The 25,688-nt window shown below is 45.2% G+C and overlaps 1 protein-coding gene across 6 annotated transcripts in view; it reads left to right on the top strand.

Annotated features, from left to right (window-relative positions):
* Nucleotides 1–25,688, top strand: part of LOC130284255 (protein mono-ADP-ribosyltransferase PARP15-like) — a 52,264-nt gene that overhangs the window by 22,613 nt on the left and 3,963 nt on the right. For 5 of the 6 annotated variants that reach the window (XM_056534429.1, XM_056534435.1, XM_056534434.1 and 2 more), the window contains 5 exons: nucleotides 10,100–10,220; nucleotides 13,135–13,197; nucleotides 13,582–13,758; nucleotides 20,315–20,487; nucleotides 23,011–23,056. In XM_056534429.1, the coding sequence (XP_056390404.1) occupies nucleotides 10,100–10,220; nucleotides 13,135–13,197; nucleotides 13,582–13,758; nucleotides 20,315–20,487; nucleotides 23,011–23,056 (580 nt within the window). The remainder of the gene's footprint in view (nucleotides 1–10,099; nucleotides 10,221–13,134; nucleotides 13,198–13,581; nucleotides 13,759–20,314; nucleotides 20,488–23,010; nucleotides 23,057–25,688) is intronic. The other variant, XM_056534430.1, reaches the window with a different exon arrangement.

The following is a 25,688-nucleotide window of genomic DNA, read 5'->3' on the forward strand; positions in this document are numbered from 1 at the left end:
CCCGATACTGTCAGTGAGGACAAGCTGGGAGTTGTAGATGTGAGCAGACAGCATACTGAGGGAGGGGGAGGAGACCTGCACAGTGAGGCCACACCCCCTCCCTTTGAGATGAATTCAGACTAATGAGCTAAATTAAAAGTGTAATAAAAAAAAATAAAGGTGCTAGACGCATAAAAATTAGATGTACATGGTCAGGATTAGGTACTGAGTGATATATTAAAAAAAATGTTTTTTTGTTAGATCTGATGGGTACCTGCCACCATCTCCATTGCTTTCTATTATGCTGCTAATATGTTGCCCTCTTCATTACCTGCCCCCCACAGTTTTTCTTTTAAATTTTTGCCCAGTATTTCCTTCATATTCCACTTTCTTGCAGGCAGTGTTCAATGTAGCTGAGGTGCGCCATGTAGCGTGCACAGCGCTCGCTCCCATCTGTCTGATTGATGAACAAAGAGCAGCCGGGACATGTAGGGAGACCCCTAGTGGTCAGTTTTTACAAGTCAAAAAATAAATAAAAAATAATAATAATAATAATAAAAAAAAATATATATATATATATATAATTTTTTTTAATGACATGGTATTAGAAAGTAGTTTCTAATACATTAATTAACAACATATAAAAAGTTTTTTGTGATGGCAGGTACTCTTTAAAGGAGTATTCCAGCCATAGATATCCTATCTCCTATCCTTTGGATAGAGGATAAGATGTCTGATCGAGGGAAGTCTGCTGCTGGGACCCCCCGTGACCTCCGTGCAGCACCTGGCATTCTCTGCCTGGCTGCTGCTCCAGTCTCGGAAACCTCTCTGTTTTCAGGACTGGAGACGTGATGTGATGCCACACCCCCTCACGACGTAACGTCACGCCCCCTCCCATAGACACGAATGGAGGGGCGTGGCATGACATCATGAGGGGGCGTGTGATATCATATCACATCTCAAGTCCCAGAAACACAGAGGTTTCCGAGGCTGGAGCAGCAGCCAAGCAGAGAATACCAGGTGCTGCAGGGAGATGGTGGGGGTTCTCAGCGGCGGGCCCCCCCGCGATCGGACATCTTATCCCCTATCCTTTGAATAGGGGATATGTCTATGGCCTGAATACGCCTTTAATGTTACTTCTAGTTTGACTAACAGGGCCGGCCTCTGGGATGTATGAGCTGTGTGGTTGTCCAAAGTCATTTGTCAATACCAATGGCGGCACCACTTATCCAAATGGCCTGGGCGCTTAGAACTTGCACTCTTGATGCCACACTTAGAGTCCAAAAGGCTCTTCATTACCTGGTGCACGAGTTATAAACTGCATTAGATTTCTGCAAAAATTTACACCAGTTTTTGGGACACAAGAGGCCATAACCTCTCCCACTGGAGAAAACATTCTTTTCAGAAAACTGACATGCAGGGTGCAATATATAGACAAGGTTGATTAGCTAATATTCCCCAGTCATGTTTCAAGTCTCTTCAAAGGGGCCAATCATTGACTTGCTGATTCCAATAGGTGGCACCAGAGAGCAAACTCTCTTCCTTCTGGTGGATGGTTACTTTGCATTTTCTTTTCCCAGTTTGGCATTTCCTATACAGAATTTACACACCTTTTGGTGCTTTCCTTAAACAGAACTTTTCCTTAAAGGGGTACTCCGGTGGAAATTTTTTTTATTTTTTAAATCAACTGGTGCCAGAAAGTTAAACATATTTGTAAATTACTTCTATTAAAAAATCTTAATCCTTCCAGTACTTATTAGCTGCTGAATACTACAGACTGTCATCTGTCATCTGTGTTTGAAATTTTTGGCCAATAGACAAAAGATTTTTCATCAATGAATAATCATTTAGGAAATAATTCTGAACAACTGTTATGGTAAATGCAGACTAAAATGTGAATGACGGCAATGGCAAAATGATCATTCAACAGAAAATTGTATATACTACTTTTGTCCAGCCATTATACTCCCATATATTGTGTATGGCTTCCCTTAAAGGGGTACTCCGGTGGAAAACTATTTTTTTTTATATCAACTGGTGCCAGAAAGTTAATACTTCTATTAAAAAATCTTAATCCTTCTAGTACTTATTAGCTGCTGAATAATACAGAGAAAATTATTTTCTTTTTGGAACACAGAGCTCTCTGCTGACATCACGAGCACAGTGCTCTCTGCTGACATCTCTGTCCATTTTAGGAACTGTCCAGAGCAGCATATGTTTTCTATGGGAATTTTCTCCTACTCTGGACAGTTCTTGAGATGGACAGAGATGTCAGCAGAGAGCACTGTGCTCGTGATGTCAGCAGACAGCTCTGTGTTCCAAAAAGAAAAGAATTTCCTCTGTAGTATTCAGCAGCTAATAAGTACTGGAAGGGTTAAGATTTTTAAATAGAAGACATTTACAAATCTGTTTAACTTTCTGGCACCAGTTGATTTTAAAAAGAAATGAGAACTTCTCCTTAACCCCTTAAGGACTCAGGGTTTTTCCGTTTTTGCACTTTCGTTTTTTCCTCCTTACCTTTTAAAAATCATAACCCTTTCAATTTTCCACCTAAAAATCCATATTATGGCTTATTTTTTGCGTCACCAATTCTACTTTGCAGTGACATTAGTCATTTTACCCAAAAATGCACGGCGAAACGGAAAAAAAAAATCATTGTGCGACAAAATCGAAAAAAAAATGCCATTTTGTAACTTTTGGGGGCTTTCGTTTCTACGCAGTGCATATTTCGGTAAAAATTACACCTTATCATTATTCTGTAGGTCCATACGGTTAAAATGATACCCTACTTATATAGGTTTGATTTTGTCGCACTTCTGGAAAAAATCATAACTACATGCAGGAAAATTTATACGTTTAAAAATGTCATCTTCTGACCCCTATAACTTTTTTATTTTTCCATGTATGGGGTGGTATGAGGACTCATTTTTTGCGCCGTGATCTGAAGTTTTTATCGGTATGATTTTTGTTTTGATCGGACTTTTTGATCACTTTTTATTCATTTTTTAATGATATAAAAAGTGACCAAAATACGCTTTTTTGGACTTTGGAATTTTTTTGCGCGTACGCCATTGACCGTACGGCTTAATTAATGATATATTTTTATAGTTCGGACATTTACGCACGCGGCGATACCACATATGTTTATTTTTTATTTTTTTTACACTGTTTTATTTTTTTTATGGGAAAAGGGGGGTGATTCAAATTTTTATTAGGGAAGGGGTTAAATGAACTTTATTAACACTTTTTTTTTACATTTTTTTTGCAGTGTTATAGGTCCCATAGGGACCTATAACACTGCACACACTGATCTCTAATGCTGATCACTGGCGTGCATTAACACGCCTGTGATCAGCATTATCGGCGCTTGACTGCTCCTGCCTGGATCTCAGGCACGGAGCAGTCATTCGTCGATCGGACACCGGGGAGGCAGGTAAGAGCCCTCCCGGTGTCCGATCAGCTGTTCGGGACGCCGCGATTTCACCGCGGCGGTCCCGAACAGCCCGACTGAGCAGCCGGGTCACTTTCACTTTCACTTTAGAAGCGGCGGTTAGCTTTGACCGCCGCTTCTAAAGGGTTAATACCGCACATCGCCGCGATCGGCGATGTGTGGTATTAGCCGCGGGTCCCGGCCGTTGATTAGCGCCGGGACCCACGCGATATGATGCGGGATCGCGGCGCGATCCCGCTTCATATCGTGGGAGCCGGCGCAGGACGTAAATATACGTCCTGCGTCGTTAAGGGGTTAATGGGGTACTCCGGTGGAAAACTTTTTTTTTAATCAACTGGTGCCAGAAAGTCCCTCAACATACGATGGTAATTCGTTCCAAATGACCCATCGTTTGTCGAATCCATCGTATGTTGAGGGATCCGTGCAATGTAAAGTATAGGAAGCTGTTCTCACCTGTCCGTGCCGCTCCGGACCAGGTCCTCACCACTCCCGATGCTGTCCCAGGGGCTCCCAATGCTGTCCCAGGGGCTCCCGATGCTGTCCCAGGGGCTCCCGATGCTGTCCCAGGGGCTCCCGATGCTGTCCCAGGGGCTCCCGATGCTGTCCCAGGGGCTCCCGATGCTGTCCCAGGGGCTCCCGATGCTGTCCCAGGGGCTCCGCTGTCTTCTTCGCGATCCTCCGGCTTCTTCCGCATCTTCTGCAGGGTCCGGGCCTCGCTTTCTGGTGACGTTATTACGCTGCTGCGCCGGCGCGGCGTGCGTAGTGACGTAATAACGACGCCGGAAAGCGAGGCCCGGACCCCGGAGAAGATGCGGAAGACGCCAGAGGATAGCGAAGTGGAATAGGTAAGCGAACCTGCCCGGGATGCTTAAACAGCTATCTGACAGCAGCTTAAGCATTTTGCGCTGTCGGATAGCAGTTAATGCGATGGCCCCGACATATAAAAGCATCGTATGTGTTACGCCTAGCGCTCCGGGCCCCCGCTCCTCCCCGGAGTGCTCACGGCGTCTTTCTCCCTGCAGCTCCCCGGTCAGTCCCGCTGACCGGGAGCGCTGCTCTGTCATGGCCGTTGGGGATGCGATTCGCACAGCGGGACGCGCCCGCTCGCGAATCGCATCCCAGGTCACTTACCCGTTCCCGTCCCCTGCTGTCATGTGCTGGCGCGCGCGGCTCCGCTCTCTAGGGCGCGCGCGCGCCAGCTCCCTGAGACTTAAAGGGCCAGTGCACCAATGATTGGTGCCTGGCCCAATTAGCTTAATTGGCTTCCACCTGGTCCCTGACTATATCTAACCTCCTCCCATGCACTTCCTTGCCGGATCTTGTTGCCCTTGTGCCTAGTGAAAGCGTTTTGTGTGTTTAAACCCTGTGTACCAGAACTACTGCTATCTCCCCTGACTACGAACCTTGCCGCCTGCCCCCGACCTTCTGCTACGTCCGACCTTGCTTCTGCCTACTCCCTTGTACCTCGCCTATCTTCAGCAGCCAGAGAGGTGAGCCGTTGCTAGTGGATACGACCTGGTCACTACCGCCGCAGCAAGACCATCCCGCTTTGCGGCGGGCTCTGGTGAAAACCAGTAGTGTCTTAGAACCGGTCCACTAGCACGGTCCTCGCCATCCCTCTCTGGCACAGAGGATCCACCTCCTGCCAGCCGGCATCGTGACAGTAGATCCGGCCATGGATCCCGCTGAGGTTCCCCAGCATTCCATCTCTGATCTCACCACGGTGGTCGCCCATCTAACCCACCAGCTGTCGGAAATGTCCACCATTGTGCACCAACTTCAGTCGCAACTGCAGCAGCAATCATCTCCTCCGCCACCTCCTGCACCCCTTCCGCAGCGAGTGGCCACTCCTAGCCTCCGCCTGTCCTTGCCGGACAAATTTAATGGGGACTCTAAGTTTTGCCGTGGCTTTCTTTCGCAATGTTCCCTGCACATGGAGATGATGTCGGACCAGTTTCCTACTGAAAGGTCTAAGGTGGCTTTCGTAGTCAGCCTTCTGTCTGGAAAAGCTCTGTCATGGGCCACACCGCTCTGGGACCGCAATGACCCCGTCACTGCCTCTGTACACTCCTTCTTCTCGGAAATTCGAAGTGTCTTTGAGGAACCTGCCCGAGCCTCTTCTGCTGAGACTGCCCTGCTGAACCTGGTCCAGGGTAATTCTTCCGTTGGCGAGTACGCCATACAATTCCGTACTCTTGCTTCTGAACTATCCTGGAATAATGAGGCTCTCTGCGCGACCTTTAAAAAAGGCCTATCCAGCAACATTAAAGATGTTCTGGCCGCACGAGAGACTCCTGCTAACCTGCATGAACTCATTCATCTAGCCACTCGCATTGACATGCGTTTTTCTGAGAGGCATCAAGAGCTCCGCCAGGAAAAAGACTTAGATCTCTGGACACCTCTCCCACAGTCTCCACTGCAATCTGCGCCTAGGCCTCTCGCCGAGGAGGCCATGCAAGTGGATCGGTCTCGCCTGACCCTGGAAGAGAGGAATCGCCGTAAGGAAGAGAATCTCTGTCTGTACTGTGCCAGTACTGAACATTTTTTGGTGGATTGCCCAATCCGTCCTCCACGTCTGGGAAACGCACGCTCGCACCCAGCTCCCGTGGGTGTGGCGTCTCTTGATGCTAAGTCGGCTTCTCCACGTCTCACGGTGCCTGTTCGGATTTCTACTTCAGCCAGCTCTCCCCTCTCAGCCGTGGCCTGCCTGGACTCTGGAGCTTCTGGGAATTTTATTCGGGAGTCCTTAGTGAATAAATTCCGCATTCCGGTGACCCGTCTTGTCAAGCCACTCCACATTTCCGCGGTCAACGGAGCCAGGTTGGATTGCACCGTGCGTTACCGCACGGAGCCCCTCCTAATGTGCATCGGACCTCATCACGAGGAAATGGTATTTTTTGTCCTTCCTAATTGCACTTCTGAAGTTCTCCTTGGACTACCCTGGCTTCAACACCATTCCCCAACCCTGGATTGGTCCACTGGGGAGATCAAGAGTTGGGGTCCCTCTTGTTCCAAGGACTGCCTTCAACCGGTTCCCAGTACTCCCTGCCGTGACCCTGTGGTTCCTCCTGTATCCGGTCCCCCTAAGGTCATTAAGGACTCTGCCTGCCACAGGAAATGCCTCTCCCCCCCTCCCAGTCCCATCAGGCAAGCCTCTGTGTCCCCTCATGGCCCTCGTCCTGGTGTCACACTGCCCCGTGCCAGGTCTCGCCCTCTGCCCTCTCTCCCCATTCCTACTCCTGCTGTTCTACCTGCCGTTGAGGAATCCCTCCATCCTTTCCCGGTGTCCTCATCCCAGGGGAGGCAGTTACCGGACAAAGAGAAGGGGAGACCTAAGGGGGGGGGTACTGTTACGCCTAGCGCTCCGGGCCCCCGCTCCTCCCCGGAGCGCTCACGGCGTCTTTCTCCCTGCAGCTCCCCGGTCAGTCCCGCTGACCGGGAGCGCTGCTCTGTCATGGCCGTTGGGGATGCGATTCGCACAGCGGGACGCGCCCGCTCGCGAATCGCATCCCAGGTCACTTACCCGTTCCCGTCCCCTGCTGTCATGTGCTGGCGCGCGCGGCTCCGCTCTCTAGGGCGCGCGCGCGCCAGCTCCCTGAGACTTAAAGGGCCAGTGCACCAATGATTGGTGCCTGGCCCAATTAGCTTAATTGGCTTCCACCTGGTCCCTGACTATATCTAACCTCCTCCCATGCACTTCCTTGCCGGATCTTGTTGCCCTTGTGCCTAGTGAAAGCGTTTTGTGTGTTTAAACCCTGTGTACCAGAACTACTGCTATCTCCCCTGACTACGAACCTTGCCGCCTGCCCCCGACCTTCTGCTACGTCCGACCTTGCTTCTGCCTACTCCCTTGTACCTCGCCTATCTTCAGCAGCCAGAGAGGTGAGCCGTTGCTAGTGGATACGACCTGGTCACTACCGCCGCAGCAAGACCATCCCGCTTTGCGGCGGGCTCTGGTGAAAACCAGTAGTGTCTTAGAACCGGTCCACTAGCACGGTCCTCGCCATCCCTCTCTGGCACAGAGGATCCACCTCCTGCCAGCCGGCATCGTGACAGTATGTTGATTTTATCATATGTCGGGGCCATCGCATGTCGGGGGGTTACTGTACTTCTATTAAAAAAATCTTAATCCTTCCAGTACTTATTAGTGGCTGTATACTACACAGGAAATTCTATTCTTTTGGGATTTCTTTTCTGTCTGACCACAGTGCTCTTTGTTGACATCTCTGTCCATGTCAGGAACTGTCCAAAGCAGGAGAAAATCCCCATAGCAAACCTATCCTGCTCTGGACAGTTCCTTAAATGGACAGAGGTGTCAGCAGAGAGCACTGTGGTTGTGACAGAAAAGAAATCCCAAAAGAAAAGAATTTACTCTGTAGTATACAGCCGCTAATAAGTACTGGAAGGATTAAGATTTTTTAATAGCATTTGTAATAAGTAATTTACAAATCTGTTTAACCTCTTAAGGACCCAGGACGTATTGGTACGTCCTGGGACCCGGTCCTGCGATATAACGTGGGGTCACATGGTGACCCCGCATCATATCGCGGTGGGCCCGGCGTCATAGTGAAGCCGGGACCCGCCTCTAATAGCGCGCGGCACTGATCGCTGTGCCGCGCGCTATTAACCCTTTAGCCGCGCGCTCAAAGCCGCGCGCGGCTAAAAACCAAAGTGAAACTTGCCGGTTAGCTCAGGGAGCTGTTTGGGATCGCCGCGGCATCCCGAACAGCTGTAGCACAGGAGGAGGTCTCTTACCTTATCCTGCGCTGTCTGATCGCCGAATGAATGCTTCAAGCCTGAGATCCAGGCTTGAGCATTCAATCGCCGAAAACACTGATTGATCCATTCCTATGGAGATGGATCAATCAGTGTAAAAGATCAGTACATGCAATGTTATAGCCCCCCCTATAGGAGCTATAATATGGCATAAGAAAAGTGTAAAAAAAAACATTAACCCTTTCAATTATCCCTTCCCCTAATAAAAGTTTAAATCACCTGGCATTTCCAAGAATTAAAAAAACACAGTGTAATTAATAATAAAAATAAACATATGTGGTATCGCCGCATGCGGAAATGTCCGAATTATAAAAATATACCGCTTTTTAAACCACTCGTTCATTGGCGTACGCGCAAAAAAAATCCAAAGTCCAAAATAGCGCATTTTTGATCACTTTTTATACCACAAAAAAGTGAATAAAAAGTGATCAAAAAGTCTGATCAGAACAAAAATGGTACTGCTAAAAACTTCAGATGATAGCACAAAAAATGAGCCCTCATAGCACCCTGAACACAGAAAAATTAAAAAGTTATAGGGGTCAGAAGATGACCATTTTAAACGTATACATTTTCCTGCATGTAGTCATGATTTTTTCTGAAGTGATACAAAATCAAACCTATACAAGTAGGGGATCATTTTAACCGTATGGACCTACAGAATAAAGATAAGGTATCATTTTTGCCGAAAAATGTACTGCGTAAAAATGGAAGCCCCCAAAACTTACAAAATAGTGTTTTTTCATCAATTTTGTCGCACATAGATTTTTTTTCCTGTTTCACCGTAGATTTTTGGGTAAATTTGGGTCATTACAAAGTAGAATTAGTGACGCAAAAAATAAGCCATCATATAGAATTTTAGGTGAAAATTTTTAAGAGTTATGATTTTTTAAAGTTAAGAAGGAAAAATTGAAAATGAAAAAAACGGAAAAAGCCCGGGTCCTTAAGGGGTTAACTTTCTGGCATCAGTTGATTAAAAAAAAAAATAAAAAAGTATTCCACAGGAGTACCCCTTTAAGGACAACTTTACAACAACTTCTGTGTGCCATATGAATTGAAAAATTCTCCCCATAGAGCGTAAGTATCAAATTCAGGCTGCACTACCCTACCACTAGGGGGAGCTTAGAAGCTTGATGCATACTGTTTATACATCAGGCTCAATAACACAGTATGCAGGAAGCTCATACGCTCCTCCTAGTGGTGGCTGCAGGCAGAATGTTATTATTTCATTTCATGTATATACAGGAGAATTGTAGATTGTATCCGATAAACTAAGCTCCAACTTTTATAAAGAAATAAACATTCTGACCCTAGAATTCTCCTGAATAAATATGTTTATTTTCACACTAGAACGTTGCTAAACTTTTGACACTGCACAGTGATGTTTGATATATTCATTCACTATATATAATGTTGAAGGGGTACTCCGGCCCTAAGACATCATATCCCCTATCCAAAGGATAGGGGATAAGATGTCTGACCGCAGGGGTCCCGCTGCTGGGGACCCCCGCAATCTTGCATTCGGCCACCCAAATCTTTGAGCTGCATGCCAGCTCACAAACTGCTGGGTACCGACCACGGGGCTGGAGTATCGTGATGTCATGACTCCGCCCCCATGTGACATCACCCCCAACCCCGCTAGGCAAGTCTATGGGAGGGGGCGTGATGGCTGGTGGTCGGTACCCGGCAGTTTGTGAGCTCGCAGCGTGGAACTCTAAGAGGTGGGTGCCAAATGCAAAATTGCGGGGGTCCCCAGTGGCGGGACCCCCGTGGTCAGACATCTTATCCCCTATCCTTTGGATAGGGGATAAGATGTCTTAGGGCCGGAGTACTCATTTAACAAACAAGCCACAATATTGGTACTTGCATATAAACCTATTTGTGCTCTCAATTCAGACAAATTACCCTCATTTCTGGGCTTTTGGAAAGATAATAGAACTAGTCAAAGGTGACATCACTCATCAGGCAGTGGACTGTATTGTGAACTTAACCTTTTCATCACTGAATCGGACTAGTGGTAAGTATTAGTACATACTGCGACCTGAGGCTGTACTGGAGCACATGGAGTCACTGTGGCTCCACACAGCTGTAGGCACTCCATGTGCTGTGCTTGGTGCCTCATATGGCTTTATCATTTTGGATATATACTTCCTAGAATCAATGCTGCAATCTGATGGAGTATCCATCCATCCCATTAATGTGGAATCCAGAAGTAAAACCTTTGGGTGCCATTTTAGGAAATCATGGGCAAAGAGTTATGGTAGAGCCCTGTAGATTTCTATAGATGCTGTATAAGGGTGCATTCACACCACAAATTTTCAATACGGTTCCCGTATATGGTTAAAAAAAAAAAAAAACTTATGGAACCGTATGAAAAAGCATATGCATTCACTTTTAGGGTGCAATCACACCACAATTTTTCATTACGGTTCCCGTATACGGTTTTAGAAAAAATGTATGTAACCGTATGAAAAAATGTATGCATTCACTTACGTATGAATTTCTTAGAACTGTATTACGCTGATGTGAATGAGGTGTGCGAGGTGTCAGTGGAAGTATTCTGCTCACTGCACATGGCATATGCTTATTACCTGCTTGTAGTCATTGAGGTGGAGCCTTTCAGCTAAAGAGTCTTGGTGAATGATCCCTAAACATTCTAATTTTTGACGTCCCTGTGGAAGAGATTTGGAATGGGGTTATGGTGACATATGAAGTAAGAGCGGACATGGGGTGCATCAATAAAATCATGGGGGGCATCAATAGTGGCATAGATGCCCATGACAAGGAAATAATTCTACCGCTGTACAAATCACTAGTCAGACCACACATAGAATACTGTGTACAGTACTGGTCAGACCACACATAGAATACTGTGTACAGTACTAGTCAGACCACACATGGAATACTGTGTACAGTACTGGTCAGACCACACATAGAATACTGTGTACAGTACTGGTCACCAGTGTACAAGAAAGATATAGTGGAGCTGGAGAGGGTTCAAAGACGGGCATCCAGGGTAATACGGGGAATGGGAGGACTACAGTACCCAGAAAGATTATCAGAATTAGGGTTATTTAGTTTAAAAAAAAGAAGGTTTAGGGGCGACCTAATAACTATGTATAAATATATCAGGGGACGGGTACAGAGATCTCTCCCATGACCTATTTATACCCAGGACTGTATCTATAACAAGGGGGCATCCTTTACGTCTAGAGGAAAGAAGGTTTCTGCACCAGCACAGACTAGGGTTCTTTACTGTAAGAGCAGTGAGACTGTGGAATTCTCTGCCAGAGGAGGTGGTCATGGGGAACTCGGTAAACGAGTTCAAAAGGGGTCTGGATGCATTCTTGGAGAATAATAACATCGCTGGTTATGTATACTAGATTTATAGGGACAGAACGTTGATCCAGGGATTTATTCTGATGCCATATTTGGAGTCGGGAAGGAATTTTTACCTCTAGTATGAGGTTTTTTTTGCCTTCCCCTGGATCAACTCAGTAGGGACTTATTAGGGATATAGGTTCAACTAGATGGACTTTGGTCTTTTTTCAACCTTATAAACTGTGTTACTATGTTACTCACTGGATCCCTCATCATGACTTCTCTGAAGAGAGGCCCTACCTTCTACATATATGGAATCCGCATACAGTGCTGGCATAGATCTTACAAACTTGGTACAGCTCAAAAAAGAGACAAGCCTATACAGTTATTAAAGGGGTACTACTGTGCTGACAACTTATCCCCTATCTAATGGATAGGGTATAAGTTGCCTAATCGCATGGGGTTCCGCCGCTGGGGACCCCCACGATCTCACAGGCAGCACCCCGCTCTCATCAGGTCCCGGAGCGAACACCGCTTCGGGTCTGATGACTGCCGATCACGGGGCAGGAGTATCGTGATGTCACGGTTCCACCCCCATGTGACGTCACGCTCCGCCCCTCAATGTAAGTCTATGGCAGGGGCGAGACAGTTGTTGACGTCACGATCACCGGCCCCCTCATCAGACCCGGAGCGGATGTTCACTCCGGGGCCTGATGAGAGCGGGGTGCTGTGTGCAAGATTGCGGGGGTCCCCAGCGGCGGGACCCCGCACGATCAGGCAACTTATCCCCTATCCTTTAGATAGGGGATAAGTAGTCAGCACGGTAGTACCCCTTTAAGGTACTACTTTTAACTAACGCAACTTCTTAAAGGGGTACTCCGGTGGAAACCTTTTTTTTTTTTTTTTTTTTTTTTTAATGAACTGATGCCAGGAAGTTAAACAGATTTGTAAATTACTTCTATTAAAAAATCTTAATCCTTTCAGTACTTTTTAGCAGCTGTATGCTACAGAGGAAAATCTTAATTTTTTTTATTTCTTTTTTGTCTTGTCCACAGTGCTCTCTGCTGACACGTGATGCCCGTATCAGGAACTGTCCAGAGCAGGAGCACATCCCTATAGCAAACCTATGCTGCTCTGGACAGTCCCTGACTTGGACAGAGCTGTCAGCAGAGAGCACTGTGGACAAGACAAAAAAGAAATTCAAATAGTAAAGAATTTCCACTGTAACATAGAGCTGCTAAAAAGTACTAAAAGGTTTACGATTTTTTTTATAGAAGTAATTTACAAATCTGTTTAACTTTCTGGCACCAGTTCATTTAAAAAAAAAAAAGTTTTCCACCGGAGTACCCCTTTAAAATAAATCTTTCATCTCTATACCAGGTACAGGGCTGCAGATCCTGATAGATAGGTGTTAGGGAGATAATATTACCATACCTTTAGTTTTGTTGACTCCTGTTTGTATAGTTATAAAAGCAACTTTTTTGTCAGCAGCTGAAGAGTCAAACTGATTTCACAAAGAACAATCCCATAATGCCGTGCACTTGTACACTGTTTTATAGATACAGTAATATGGTGTCCTTACAGAATGTATTTAATTATTGTCTTTACAGGTGTTTCAGGGGCAATTCTAAGTGCTGCAGGGGACACTGTTAAGGAGGAATGCAAAAAAATTGGTATCTTTTTGTTTTGCTGTCTTTTTGTTTTGCACCTTTTTGTTTTCTTTCCTGTGTAACTGAAGTACAGTGGCTGAGGAAATCGCTGGGCGCCCAGCAGGTTCTGTATACAAGGCCTATTGTAATAAAGACCTGTGTAGAGAACTCGCTGGGCGTCATAGGATTTCCTCACCAATTGTACTTGAAATGCGTCTCTCTGCACTGGATATAAAGATCAGGTGGGAGTTGAAGGCTTTGGAGGTACTCTATACATTAACTCTCTTTTCAATTGTGTCTTTATATTCCTTCTTATACTTGGTGACCATAAGTCATTGAGAACACTATGGGGCCCACCATAAGAGAAAGATATCCCACTTATGTAGCTTCCCTGTGAATCTATTTTAGGTTCTATTCAACCAGATGGAGTTGCAATCACAAGTGGTGGAGAACTTGAAAGCAAACGTATTATGCACATTATTGGACCAACCAGGGTGCCTGATTATGAACCTTCAATCGACAGAATTCTGCTTGAATGCCATAAGAATGGGTTCACAAGTTTGGCACTTCCAGCCATTGGGACAGGTAAATAACAGTATAGAAAAGCGGTATTATTTAAAGCATTACTGTCATTTGTATAAACCTTTTACATGTCCTCCAGACATGTCAAAAATTCATGGTCATGGTTCGGACATCCACTACAATCGTGAGTTAGAGCCAGATGAAAGCTCTATCTATGAGGCACACAACTGGGGAGTAAAGAGTGCTTCGCCCGACTATACTTTACAATCACAGCGGATATTAGGACTGAAAATGTTTTGAAGGGTTTTTACAAATGACAGTAAGCCTTAAATGGGCACTCACATTAAAACAAATTTTTGCTATTGCACGCCTTATGGCAAATAAAAAATCTTTCTAATGTACTTTGTTTAAAAAAAATTACGTTTTCTATGTTTTATTTGTGTTTAAATATGCTGCCACTAGGTGTCTCCCTATATGTCCACAGCACATTTCCCTTCATCTCTTGCACAGACTTTGGACTCCTGCTGGCCTGGCAGAAGTCCAAAATCAGCAAATGCAGTCTGGAGTTCTGAGGGGGGGGTGTGCAGCCGTAGCCAGTCATAGCTCATCTCACACTGAACTTCTCTGGGCTGTGTGTGTAGCAGAGTGAGGGAAGAAGTTCTCCCCTGTATGGCTTCAGATGATGTCATGGGATATCATGGGAGGTACTCTTTAAATAGTAATTAAAAAAATGTAACAAAACCCAAAATGGTTACAACTAATTGGACATCAGTTCCTATTTTTATAAATCAGTTTAAGAAATGAAATTGAGGGTCTCAAAAGTTGCTGTGGGCCATTCGTCTGAAAACCACTGATCCCTCTATCAGGGTTTCGGTTCTCCTACTAAATTTGTCTGCTATTTTTGCAGCATTAGGCCATGGTCACACAGAAGAATTTCAGAGGAAATCCACAAGAAAAAATCTGCTCAGAAATTCTGTTATAGCAGAGTCCTATTGATATGAATAGGATTCTATTGCACTGTGCACAAAGGGATATTTCTGCATCAGAAACATTTGCCACAGAAATCGTGATTCCCTTACGTCCTAACCAGCAGCACAAGTGGGGTGTTATGCCCCTGTGAAGCTGGCAGGACTTTGGAATTTTTAATTCCGCCCAAGTAATTGAAGTTTTAATTAAACCCCACATAAAAGGCCTCCTCCCACAGGCCACATTGCTTTTTTTCTGTCCTGGCGGACAGCAGGCCAGTGCAGGCTCTGTGTATTGCGGAGCCTGCATGGAGTTTTCCCCTCCTTTTGGGGGGGGGGGGGGGAGATCTTTTTATATTTTATTATGTTTTCCTGCAGCCTTGCTGCCTTTCTTTTTTTTTTTTGCCTGGGCGGTGTTTGTCCTAGGACACGCTACCCGGGACACACCAGCTGTAGCTCCCTGCGTCCGGGCGGCGGCTCCGCTGCCCGTAAGTTAAAGTGGGGAGCGGCGTGTATGGAGGCACTTCTGCGCCTCCTATTTTTTTCTTGGGCCGGGGCTGGATCCCCCCCCCCTTTCCCCCTTTTTTAGTGTTCTTACCGGTGCGATCTCGCTCTGGGTAGCTACGCTGCATGCGTTCGGCCCCGCTGTCTAGCGGGGCCGCGGACCGGAAGTGCATCATCTGACGACTTCCGGTCAGGCGTCTGCGCTACTAAAGCGCACATTTGTAATATTTTCTTTTACCTTCCCCTCTGGGGTTCCTCTTTATGCCCCTTCTCTTGGATTGGAAGGGGCATAGTTCCAAAAATACTTTGTATTCTTTATTTTACTGTGCTTGTTGTATACACAGTAATGTCACATCTGGTGGGGCAGGAGCTTATTTCAAAAAGCCCGCCTTCTCCTCTATTTAAAGCAGCTTCTCAGTGCAGCAGGTCTCCCCCAGTCCGACTTCCGTTCCTGATGACTCGTTGATGTCGGTGGATGTTCGGTCCGAACAGTCGGTTAAGGAGATTACGTTACCATCTCTCTTCCCAGTTGACAAGACACAAAGACTACTTAGGTCCATCCGGTCAAGGGATCACAATGTTGACCCAGGGGAAGCCTCTGCGTCCACCTCTAGAGGGCTGTGGGCTTTTTAAAGTGGATGAGTCCCTTAGAAAACTTATGGTGTCTGAGTGAAAACACCCTGATAAGCCTCCTGTTCTTACTAGGAGGTCTAAGTTGATGTATCCGCTTCCAGAAAATGAGATGGAATCCGGGCTTCCACCCACCCCAAGGTGGATATGGCAGTCACCAAGCTCTCCAAAAGGGTTTTGGTACCGGCAGATGATGGGAGTAATCTCCAAGATCCATTAGATAGGAAAGTGGACTCGCTATTAAGATGCTGCTATTCAGCAGCTTCTGCCTCTGCAAATGTGGCTATAGCAACATCTGAAGTAGCTGACTTTGCAAAAGAACGTGTTCTCAGAGTGCAGTCAGATATTGAAGGGAATGTTCCCAGAGAAGAAATTCTGGACTCATTCAAGACTCTCCCTTCTAAGTCTGGATTTTTTGTGCGAGGCATCTCAGCAACATCTTAGATTGGCTGCAAAATCTATGGCTTTTGCCTCTGCTAGCAGACACCCCTTATGGTTCTGCCCCTGGATGGTGGATAATTCTTCAAAATTTAATCTCTGTGGTCTTCCCTTTGAGCCTGGTAGACTCTTCGGTTCCGAGCTGGATAAGATTATGGAAAGCCTTGCTGATAAAAAAGGGAAATGCCTTCCTGTTCAGAGCTTTCGTGGGCACGGCGGAGGAAGAGGTGGTAGAAACCAGGCTGCTTCTAGACCTCAGAAGCACCAGTCCAACTATAAACATGGTCAAGTCTGATCTATGACTCTCCCATAGCCTCCACCCACGATTTCCTTCCCCATACCCTTCCAAGTCCTCAGATGGAAAGTCCATCCACCATTCCCCCTCCAGTAGGAGGTCGTTTAAGTTTATTTATAAAATCCTGGATTCAGGAAATTCAGGATCCTTGGGTCTTAAATGTAGTCAAGTCAGGCTACAGAATAGAGTTTATTTACCCCCCCCCCCCCCCCCGCCCCCAAGGAAATTTGTGTTAACAAAATTGTTACCCCAACCAAATCAATCTATCTTAGAAGAATCTGTTCTTCAGTACACAGAAAAGCATGCTCTAGAGGAGGTGTCTCCTCATCAAAAAGGGACAGGGGTTTATGCCTTTATTTTCCTAGTCCCAAAGCCATCAGGGGACTGGCCTATGATTATCGACCTTCATTTCCTGAACCGTTTTATAAAGAAAAGATGGTTCCGAATGGAAACCATTCGGTCAGTCACCAGCATCCTGGACCCTCAAGATCTTATGGTTACCATCGATCTGAAGGATGCTTACCTTCACGTTCTCATCCATCCTGCTCACAGGAAATTCTTGAGGGTTGCTGTCACCATCAGAGGAGTGGTAAAGCACCTCCAGTTTGCTGTTTTGCCTTTCAGCATTACTTCTGCTCCCCACACTTTCACAAAGGTTGTGGCCCCAATTGTTGCTGCTCTTAGACTAAAAGGTCTAGAGATCATCCCTTACCTGGACGACTGGCTTCTAAAAGCCGCCACTCCAGAGGTCTTGCAATCCCATCTTCACCTGGCTCTACAATTTCTCCAGCGTCTAGGCTGGATAATAAATTGGGAAAAGTCCTAGATTGTTCCTTCCACCACCAGGAAGGTTCTAGGCTTTATAGTCGATTCCTCCCAAATGACCTTATCTCTGACTCCAGAGAGGAAAAGGTCAAGTAGTAAGAGCCACTGAGTTCTTGAGGAGCCCTCACAGGGTCTCCATTCGAACCCTGATGAAGATGTTGGGTCACATGTCAGCATCTGCAGAGGCAGTTCCTTGGGCCCTTTGGCATCTCCGGCCACTTCAAGAGCAAGTCTGGAATCGCAACCCCAAGGGGTTGGACAAAAAATGCTCCCTGTCTCCCGAAGTCCGAGCATACCTCATTTGGTGGAGGGATCTGACAGATGGGAAGTCCTTGATTCAACCTCGTTGGATCATTTTGACCACAGATGCCTCCCTTCTTGGCTGGGGAGCTCATCTGGACGAGAATCCGGTTCAGGGCATTTGGACCCCTCAGGACAGACTTCTCTCCTCTAATATGAGAGAACTGAGAGCAGTCTGACTAGCTCTCCTCCATTTTGTTCCCCTTATCCTAGGGAAAGCTATAAAAGTTTGGTCAGACAACACCATGGTGGTGTCTTACATCAACAGACAGGGGGGCACAAAGTCACAAACTCTCCTCAGGGAGTCCGGACTAATTCTTTCCTGGGCAGAGACCAACCTAACCCACCTTTCAGCGATCCACATCAAGGGGAATCTCAACACAGTTGCAGATTGTCTAAGTCGAGGTCTTCCAGTCCAGGGCGAATGGTCCCTCAACGAGGATATTTTCAAGAAAATAACCAGTCGGTGGGGAGTTCCAGAGAGAGATCTCATGGCAACTCATCTGAACGCCAAAGTGAGCAAGTTTTGCCCTCTTTACAAAGAAGACAATCCAGTGGCGATAGACGCTCTGTCCATTCCATGGTGGTTCAGGCTGGCCTGCATATTCCCTCTTCTTTCCATGATACCGAGGGTATTAATGAAAGTCAGGCAAGACCAGGCCTCAGTGATTGCCATCATACCATTCTGGCCAAAGAGGTCCTGGTTCACCCAGCTCATGAGGATGAGTCTTCCCCCCATGCAGAACCTTGTGCATCACAACACAGGCTCCTGCCTAGATCTGAGGAGACTCAATCTGACAGCCTGGAGATTGAAAGGACCCTACTAGATAGTGGGCTTCCTGCAGAGGTTTTGAGAACCATTGCTCATTCCAGAGCACAATCAACAAACAAGGTTTATTCCCGAATAAAACGGATCTTTCATCAGTGGTGTGCTATGAAAGAGGTAATGGCCTCAGATCCTCCTCTTTCTGCAATACTACGTTTTCTCCAGGATGGCCTTGACAAGGGTCTAAGCCCATCCACTCTAAAGATTCAAGTCTCAGCACTCTCTGCCTCTTTAGGCAGATCTTTGTCACAAGAACCCCTAATTAAAAGGTTCCTCAGGGGAGCTGAAAGAGTTAAACCTAGGGTTCTCAGACCTATCCCCAGATGGGATTTATCTGCTGTTCTTAAGGATTTCTCTACTGTTCTGCTCTCCCCCCCTTTGAACCTCTGGAAGAAGTTGACTTTAGGTATTTTTCCCTTAAAGTCACCTTTTTATTGGCCATAACCTCAGCCAAAAGAATTGGTGAGCTTCAGGCCCTTTCGGCTTTTGAGCCTTACACACTCTTTCTTCAGGACAGAGTCCTGTTGAGATATCTGCCGACCTTTTGTCCTAAGGCCCCAACTTTCTCAAACATCAACCAGGTCATTTCTCTCCAGCTCTGTGTCCTAACCCATCTTTCCTGAGGAAGCTGCAGATCACACTCTGGACATTTCAAGAATTCTGAAAATCTACATTGCAAGAACTGGAGAGTTCAGAAGATCAGAGCACCTTCTTGTTTCTTTTTCAGGGAAGAACAAAGGTTTTAAAGCCTCTAAACCCTCTCTGAGTAGATGGATTAAAGAGGCAATCTGAGAGGCTTTTGTAGCCCAGGAGTTGACTCCTCCTGCCTTTGTTACTGCCCATTCTACCCGGGCAGTATCTACCTCCTTTGCTGAGAGGAAATTTGTTCCTCTGGAACAAATCTGTGCTGCTGCCTCTCTGGGCACCCAAAACACTTTTGTCAGTCATTACAGGGTTAAAGGGGTTCTCTGGTGCTTAGACATCTTATCCCCTATCCAAAGGATAGGGGATAAGATGCCTGATCGCAGGAGTCCCGCCGCTGGGGACCCCCGTGATCTTGCACGCGGCACCCCGTCTGTAATCAGTCCCTGGAGCGTGTTAGCTCCGGGTCTGATTACTGGCGACCACAGGGCCGGCGGCGTGTGATGTCACGTCTCCGCCCCGTGTGACGTCATGCTCCGCCCCTCAATGCAAGCCTCCCATAGGCTTGCATTGAGGGGCAGAGCGTGACATCACACAGCGGGACTCCCATGATCAGACATCTTATCCCCTATCCTTTGGATAGGGGATAAGATGTCTAAGCACCGGAGAACCCCTTTAATGCCAAATATTTGGAAGAGTTGGCCTTTGGGCAAACCATCCTAAGTGCCACTCTGCCGTAGTCCCTCCCTATTTGTGTTGTTACTTGCTAAGTCCCCACTTGTGCTGCTGGTTAGGACGTAAGGGAAGCGTTAATTTTTAACGTAAATTGTTTTCCCTTAGTCCTAACAGCAGCACACAAATTTCCCGCCCTTATAGTTTTACTTATTATATAAGCAATGTGGCCTGTGGGAAGAGGCCTTTTATGGGGGGGGGGGGTTAATTAAAACTTTAATTACTTGGGTGGAATTAAAAATTCCACCACCCTGCCTGCTTCACAGGGGCAGGAAACCCCACTTGTGCTGCTGTTAGGACTAAGGGAAAACAAACTTACATTAAAAATTTCCGCTTCTCGGCATCTGCCGAAACAATGAACAGGTTCTGGGGACTGGCGAGTGCTTGGACTCCCACCAATCCAATTTATCCACTATCCTATACTTGAACCTTGCATTTAAAAATATCATATGTGTTTTGCAGGCGCTGCCGGAGTAAATGTAGAAGAATCTATCAAGGCGATTCTGAAAAGCATTCTCAACTACTTATCCGATACCTTAATCCCTTCGCTTGAGACAATCTTCATAATTGTTTTTGAGGAAAATATTTACAAGAAATATCTGAAGGTTTTTCAAGCAAAAAGCACAGAATTACAGGTAACAAAATGTGAATGTCCTAAACATACAAATGGACTGGTTACTTTCAATATGTTGCCTCCTTGTTGCTCATTGTATACTTTTGTTGGACACATTGGGGGAGATTTATTAATATCTGTGCAGAGGGAACGTTGCCCAGTTGCCCATAGCAACCAATCAGATCGCTTCTTTCATTTTGCAGAGGCCTTGTTAAAAATAAAAGAAGAAATCCGATTCGTTATGGCAACTGGGCAACTTTTCCTCTGCACAGGTTTTGATAAATCTCCCCCATTCTTTTCCCACAAGATGAACCCTCTACTTCCATACAGTGGCCAATGGATCTTGGAATATGTGGGGCCCATATCACAACTTCTGTGGGTCACTGGGTAAGGAGAAAACAGACCGATTGCTGTTTGTTACGTGAATTATAATGGCCAATTTATATTTTATAAAGTGCCCCTCTGGCTGATTCAGTGAATCGGTCAAATGGGCAGGACTTTATATTCATATGAGCTGTGTTCTAAGTTCTGTGTGGTGACTGTACAGGGGGGGGGGGGTGCATATTTAAAGGGGTATTCCATGAAAAAAAAAAATTTCCATATCAACTGGCTCCAGAAAGTTAAACAGATTTGTATATTACTTCTATTAACATTTTTTATCCTACCGGTACTTATCAGCTGCTGAAGTTGAGTTGTTCTTTTCTGTCTGACAACAGCGCTCTCTGCTGACACCTCTGTCTGTCTCAGGAACTGGCCAGAGCAGGAGAGGATTGCTATGGGGATTTGCTGCTACTCTTGACAGTTCCTGAGACAGACAGACAGAGGTGTCAGCAGAGATCACTGTGGTCAGACAGAAAAATGAACAACTCAACTTCAGCATCTGATAAGTACTGGTAGGGTTAAGATTTTTTAATAGAAGTAATTTACAAATCTGTTTAACTTTCTGGAGCCAGTTGATGAAAAAAAAAAAAAGTATTTTCCATGGAATACCCCTTTAATGAAGAAAGGCATGGCCTCAAGAGGAGATCCTGCACTATGCGCGAGACCATACCCCTGTACAGTTACTGTACAGAACTCAGAACAGAGCCCATATGAAAATAAAATCCTGCCCATCTGACAGATTCACTGAATCAGTCAGAGGGGACTACAAAGTACTACAAAGCCTATAACTCAGAAGAGGAAGGGGGTCATCATTGTCATGACAGGGGGGGGGGGACAGGGAGAGTGAGCCCTAAGCTGTTCAAAGAAACTCTCCCTGCCTACATGCCCATCCACCCTAAATGGCGGATCGACAACTTGGAGCCGGTCCCTTCCTGCGCTAAAGTGCACTAAATACTAACAGGGCTGGATAAAGCATACTAACACACAGTTCAGAAACCAGAATCAAAATAAACAGCAGATATGAATAAATGAACAAGACTAGATATGGAATAAATACACAGCAGACAAAACCAGGAGATGCAGGGGATGCACAGATGAACTGAATGTCAAACACCAAAGAGGTCAGGAAACATAGAACACAGTTACTAAATACTAAGCACAGGTACAAGCATAAGACTAACAGTGTGAACACAGACCAAGACAACAAGGTTAAAGCAGAACGGACACACATAATCCTAAAAACCGACAGATGTACATAAAACTAAGTAGACTAAAATTCATATCATAACAGGAAACAAACCATGGTTAAAACTCACATTAACAGACAGACTAAAACAGTCGTAGGCAGAGTAAGAACTAATCAACAGCTGAAAGTTCCAGCAGAGCTCAGCTTTACATAGCCCCGCCCGAGTTCCCATTGGCTAATAGCATTAACTATTCCCTAGCAAGGAAGAAAAGCACAGAAAACTGTTCATACACCAAAACAGAAAAATACAAAAACACAAAAACGGACATTACAATCATGCTGTAAGCAGATATGTGATCCCCCCCCCCCCCCCCCCCAAGCTATCTACTTCTACTGGTTATTGCAAATATATGTATATTTTTTAAATGACCACAGGTCCTCTTTAATGTGTATCCTTCTTGTACCTGGCACTGAAGGCACCCATTTTGTTTTCCCTGCACCTCTGTAGTCCTGACCTCTGTAGTCCTGACCTGTCTGTGCAGAAAAAAGTTCCATTTACTTGCAAATAAACAGATGCAGGGAAGGGAATCCAGAGCTAAACCAACACTAATGCCCCTTAGTTCATATAATTGGTGGGGATGACTGCCATCCCTTTATATGATGTAAAAAACCCTTTAAAGAGTTACTGTCATGAAAAACAACTTTTGACATGTTGCTTATACACCACGCCCCCTCCTGACATCACACCACGCCCCCTCCATTCATATCTATAGGAAGCCATCACACCCCCTCCCATAGACATGAATAGAGGGGGTGTGGATAGGGGTTAAGATGTCTAGGGGCAGAGTACCCCTTTAAGATTGAAACAAGGGAATTACTGCATCAGTACTATGTTTATTTTTATTGTTTTATTTTTCCCAAAGATCTAAGATTAAGGCTTTTCCTGCATTTCATGTTATTTACATTTTTTTTGTTTAGGCACTGCAAAGGGAAGAAAGGATAGTGACAGCAACATTTCATGGAGGTATATATGAGGATTACATCTATAGTGTATACTGGGATTGTTAGCAATAAATATTATAATATGGCCGTAGCCCTGTGTGTGCAGTAAGGTTTGAAGGATAGCCCCAGTGCGTTGACGTCAGTCACTAGAGTAGCTCTCTGCCTCTAGTGACTGATGTGTTGGCCATCCGACGGGGTAAAATCTGCAGCCTCCTTCCACTGCAGATTTTAGGTGACAGATGCTCATAGCAGAATCCACAGCAGCTTTCCTGCAGCGGGAAATGTATGTGTGACCCTACCCTTAGTCAGTCTCTACCAGTAAAAGCTCCCCTTAAAGGGGTACTCCAGTGGAAAACTTTTTTTTCCTTTAAATCAACTGGTGCCTGAAAGTTAAACAGATTTGTAAATTACGTCTATTAAAAAATCTTAATCCTTCTAGTACTTATTAGCTGCTGAATACTACAGAGGAAATTATATTCTTTTTGGAACACAGATCTCTCTGCTGACATCATGACCACAGTGCTCTCTGCTGACATCTCTGTCCATTTTAAGAACTGTCCAGAGTAGAAGAAAATCCCCATAGCAAACATATGCTGCTCTGGACAGTTCCAAAAATGGACAGAAATGTCAGCAGAGAGCACTGTGATCATGATGTCAGCAGATGGGTTCCAAAAAGAAAATAATTTTCTCTGTATTATTCAGCAGCTAATAAGTACTAGAAGGATTAAGATTTTTTAATAGAATTTAAATACAAATCTGTTTAACTTTCTGGCACCAGTTGATTTAAAAAAAAAAAGTTTTCCACCGGAGTATCCCTTTAAGGGACGCCATGCACAATACATGGTAGTATAATGGCTGGACAAAAGTAGTATATACAATTTTCTGTTGAATGATCATTGTGCCATTGCCGTCATTCACATTTTAGTCTCCATTTGCCATAACAGTTGTTCAGAATTCTTTCCTAAATGATTATTCATTGATGAAAAATCTTTTGTCTATTGGCCAAAAATTTCAGACACAGCCAGATGACAGATGATGACAGTCTGCTATAGTTGTGGCAGGTTTGCCACAGCTAAAATTATTATTTCCTTCCTCAAATGTCAAGGAGGCGGGGCTGAGCTGCTTAAGTGCCTCAACAGTGTTTGGCTCCTGGGTCCCCCTCCCTTCTTTGCCCTGTTTGATTGACGTACAGGAAGCTGTGCCCTGTCTTTAAATCTTATTTAATGCTAATGCACCTAAAAGGAGTGTATCACCTTCTGTGTCATGCATATCCAAAATTACAGCCTAGCAAAACTGATCAGATGCCCTCTACAAAGAAAAGACAAAGGAAGATTCACACATCAGTTAAAGGGTACCTCTCATCAAAAAAAACTTTTGATATATTATAGATTAATGTATGCAGAATAACTTTACAATTGAATGTTATTAAAAAATATGCTTCTTTCTATTTAATTTTCCACTTTGAAGAAATGACCACTAGGGGTCTCCCTACCAGTCCTGGCAGCAAGCATTTCAGACTCATGCTGGAGTCCTAAACACTACGAGCTGCCAGTCTACTTTGTTCACAAAGGAGAACACTCAGAGCTGCCAGCCTGCTTTGTTCACAGCCTGTTTGGCTGTGAACAAAGCAGGCTGGCAGCTCTGAGTGTTTAGGACTCCAGCATGAGTCAGAAATGCTTGCTGATCGGGAAAAATACAATAGTAAGAAGCATATTTTTCATTAACATGCTATTTGAAAGTTATTCAACATTCATTAATCTAAAATATATCAAAAGTTTATGAGAGGTACCCTTTAAATTCCTGGATTTTTTTTTCTCCAGATAAATGGAAAACAATTCAATTTGTAAAGAATAGAAGGTGACCTACCAATTTTAAATGGGTACTCCGCTGCTCATTGTTTTGAACAATCCCATAGACTTGCATTGAGGGGGCGGGATGTGACGTTATGAGGGGGCGTGGCTATGACGTCACAAGCTCCCGGCGCCGACTCCAGCATTCGGAACAGTTTGTTCAAAACGCTGAGCAGCAGAGTACCCCTTTAATATTGGTAGGTCACCGTCTATTCTTTACAAATTGAATTATTTTCCATTTATCTGGAAAAAAAAGGCTCTTGCTCTCTCGCTAGGTCTCTTCTGGTCTAGGAGGGCCTGCTGCAATGTGTCCTGATGCCAGCTAGTACCATGTGTGCCACTGCATACTATGTCCTGATGCTGGACAGTCTCTGGGCATGTAGTAACAGGCAGCATTTATAGCAGAAGCCCAATTTTGGTTTGGGGGTCAACTGGTGCTTATGCTGCCCCCACTAAACTGTCAGTACCTAGAGATGTTGCCATTGGTGAGGTTTAAAGGGGTTATCCAGGAAAAAACTTTTTTTTTGAAATATCAACTGCCTCCAGAAAGTTAAACAGATTTGTAAATTACTTCTATTAAAAAATCTTAATCCTTTCAGTACTTATGAGCTTCTGAAGTTTAGGTTGTTCTTTTCTGTCTAAGTAATCTCTGATGACACGTGTCTCGGGAACCGCTCAGTTTAGAAGAGGTTTGCTATGGGAATTTGCTTCTAAACTGGGCGTTTCCCGAGACAGGTGTCATCAGAGATTACTCAGACAGAAAAGAACAACCTTAACTTCAAAAGCTCATAAGTACTGAAAGGA

The sequence above is a fragment of the Hyla sarda genome, chromosome 8, assembly GCF_029499605.1.
Source record: "Hyla sarda isolate aHylSar1 chromosome 8, aHylSar1.hap1, whole genome shotgun sequence".
Classification (NCBI taxonomy): domain Eukaryota; kingdom Metazoa; phylum Chordata; class Amphibia; order Anura; family Hylidae; genus Hyla; species Hyla sarda.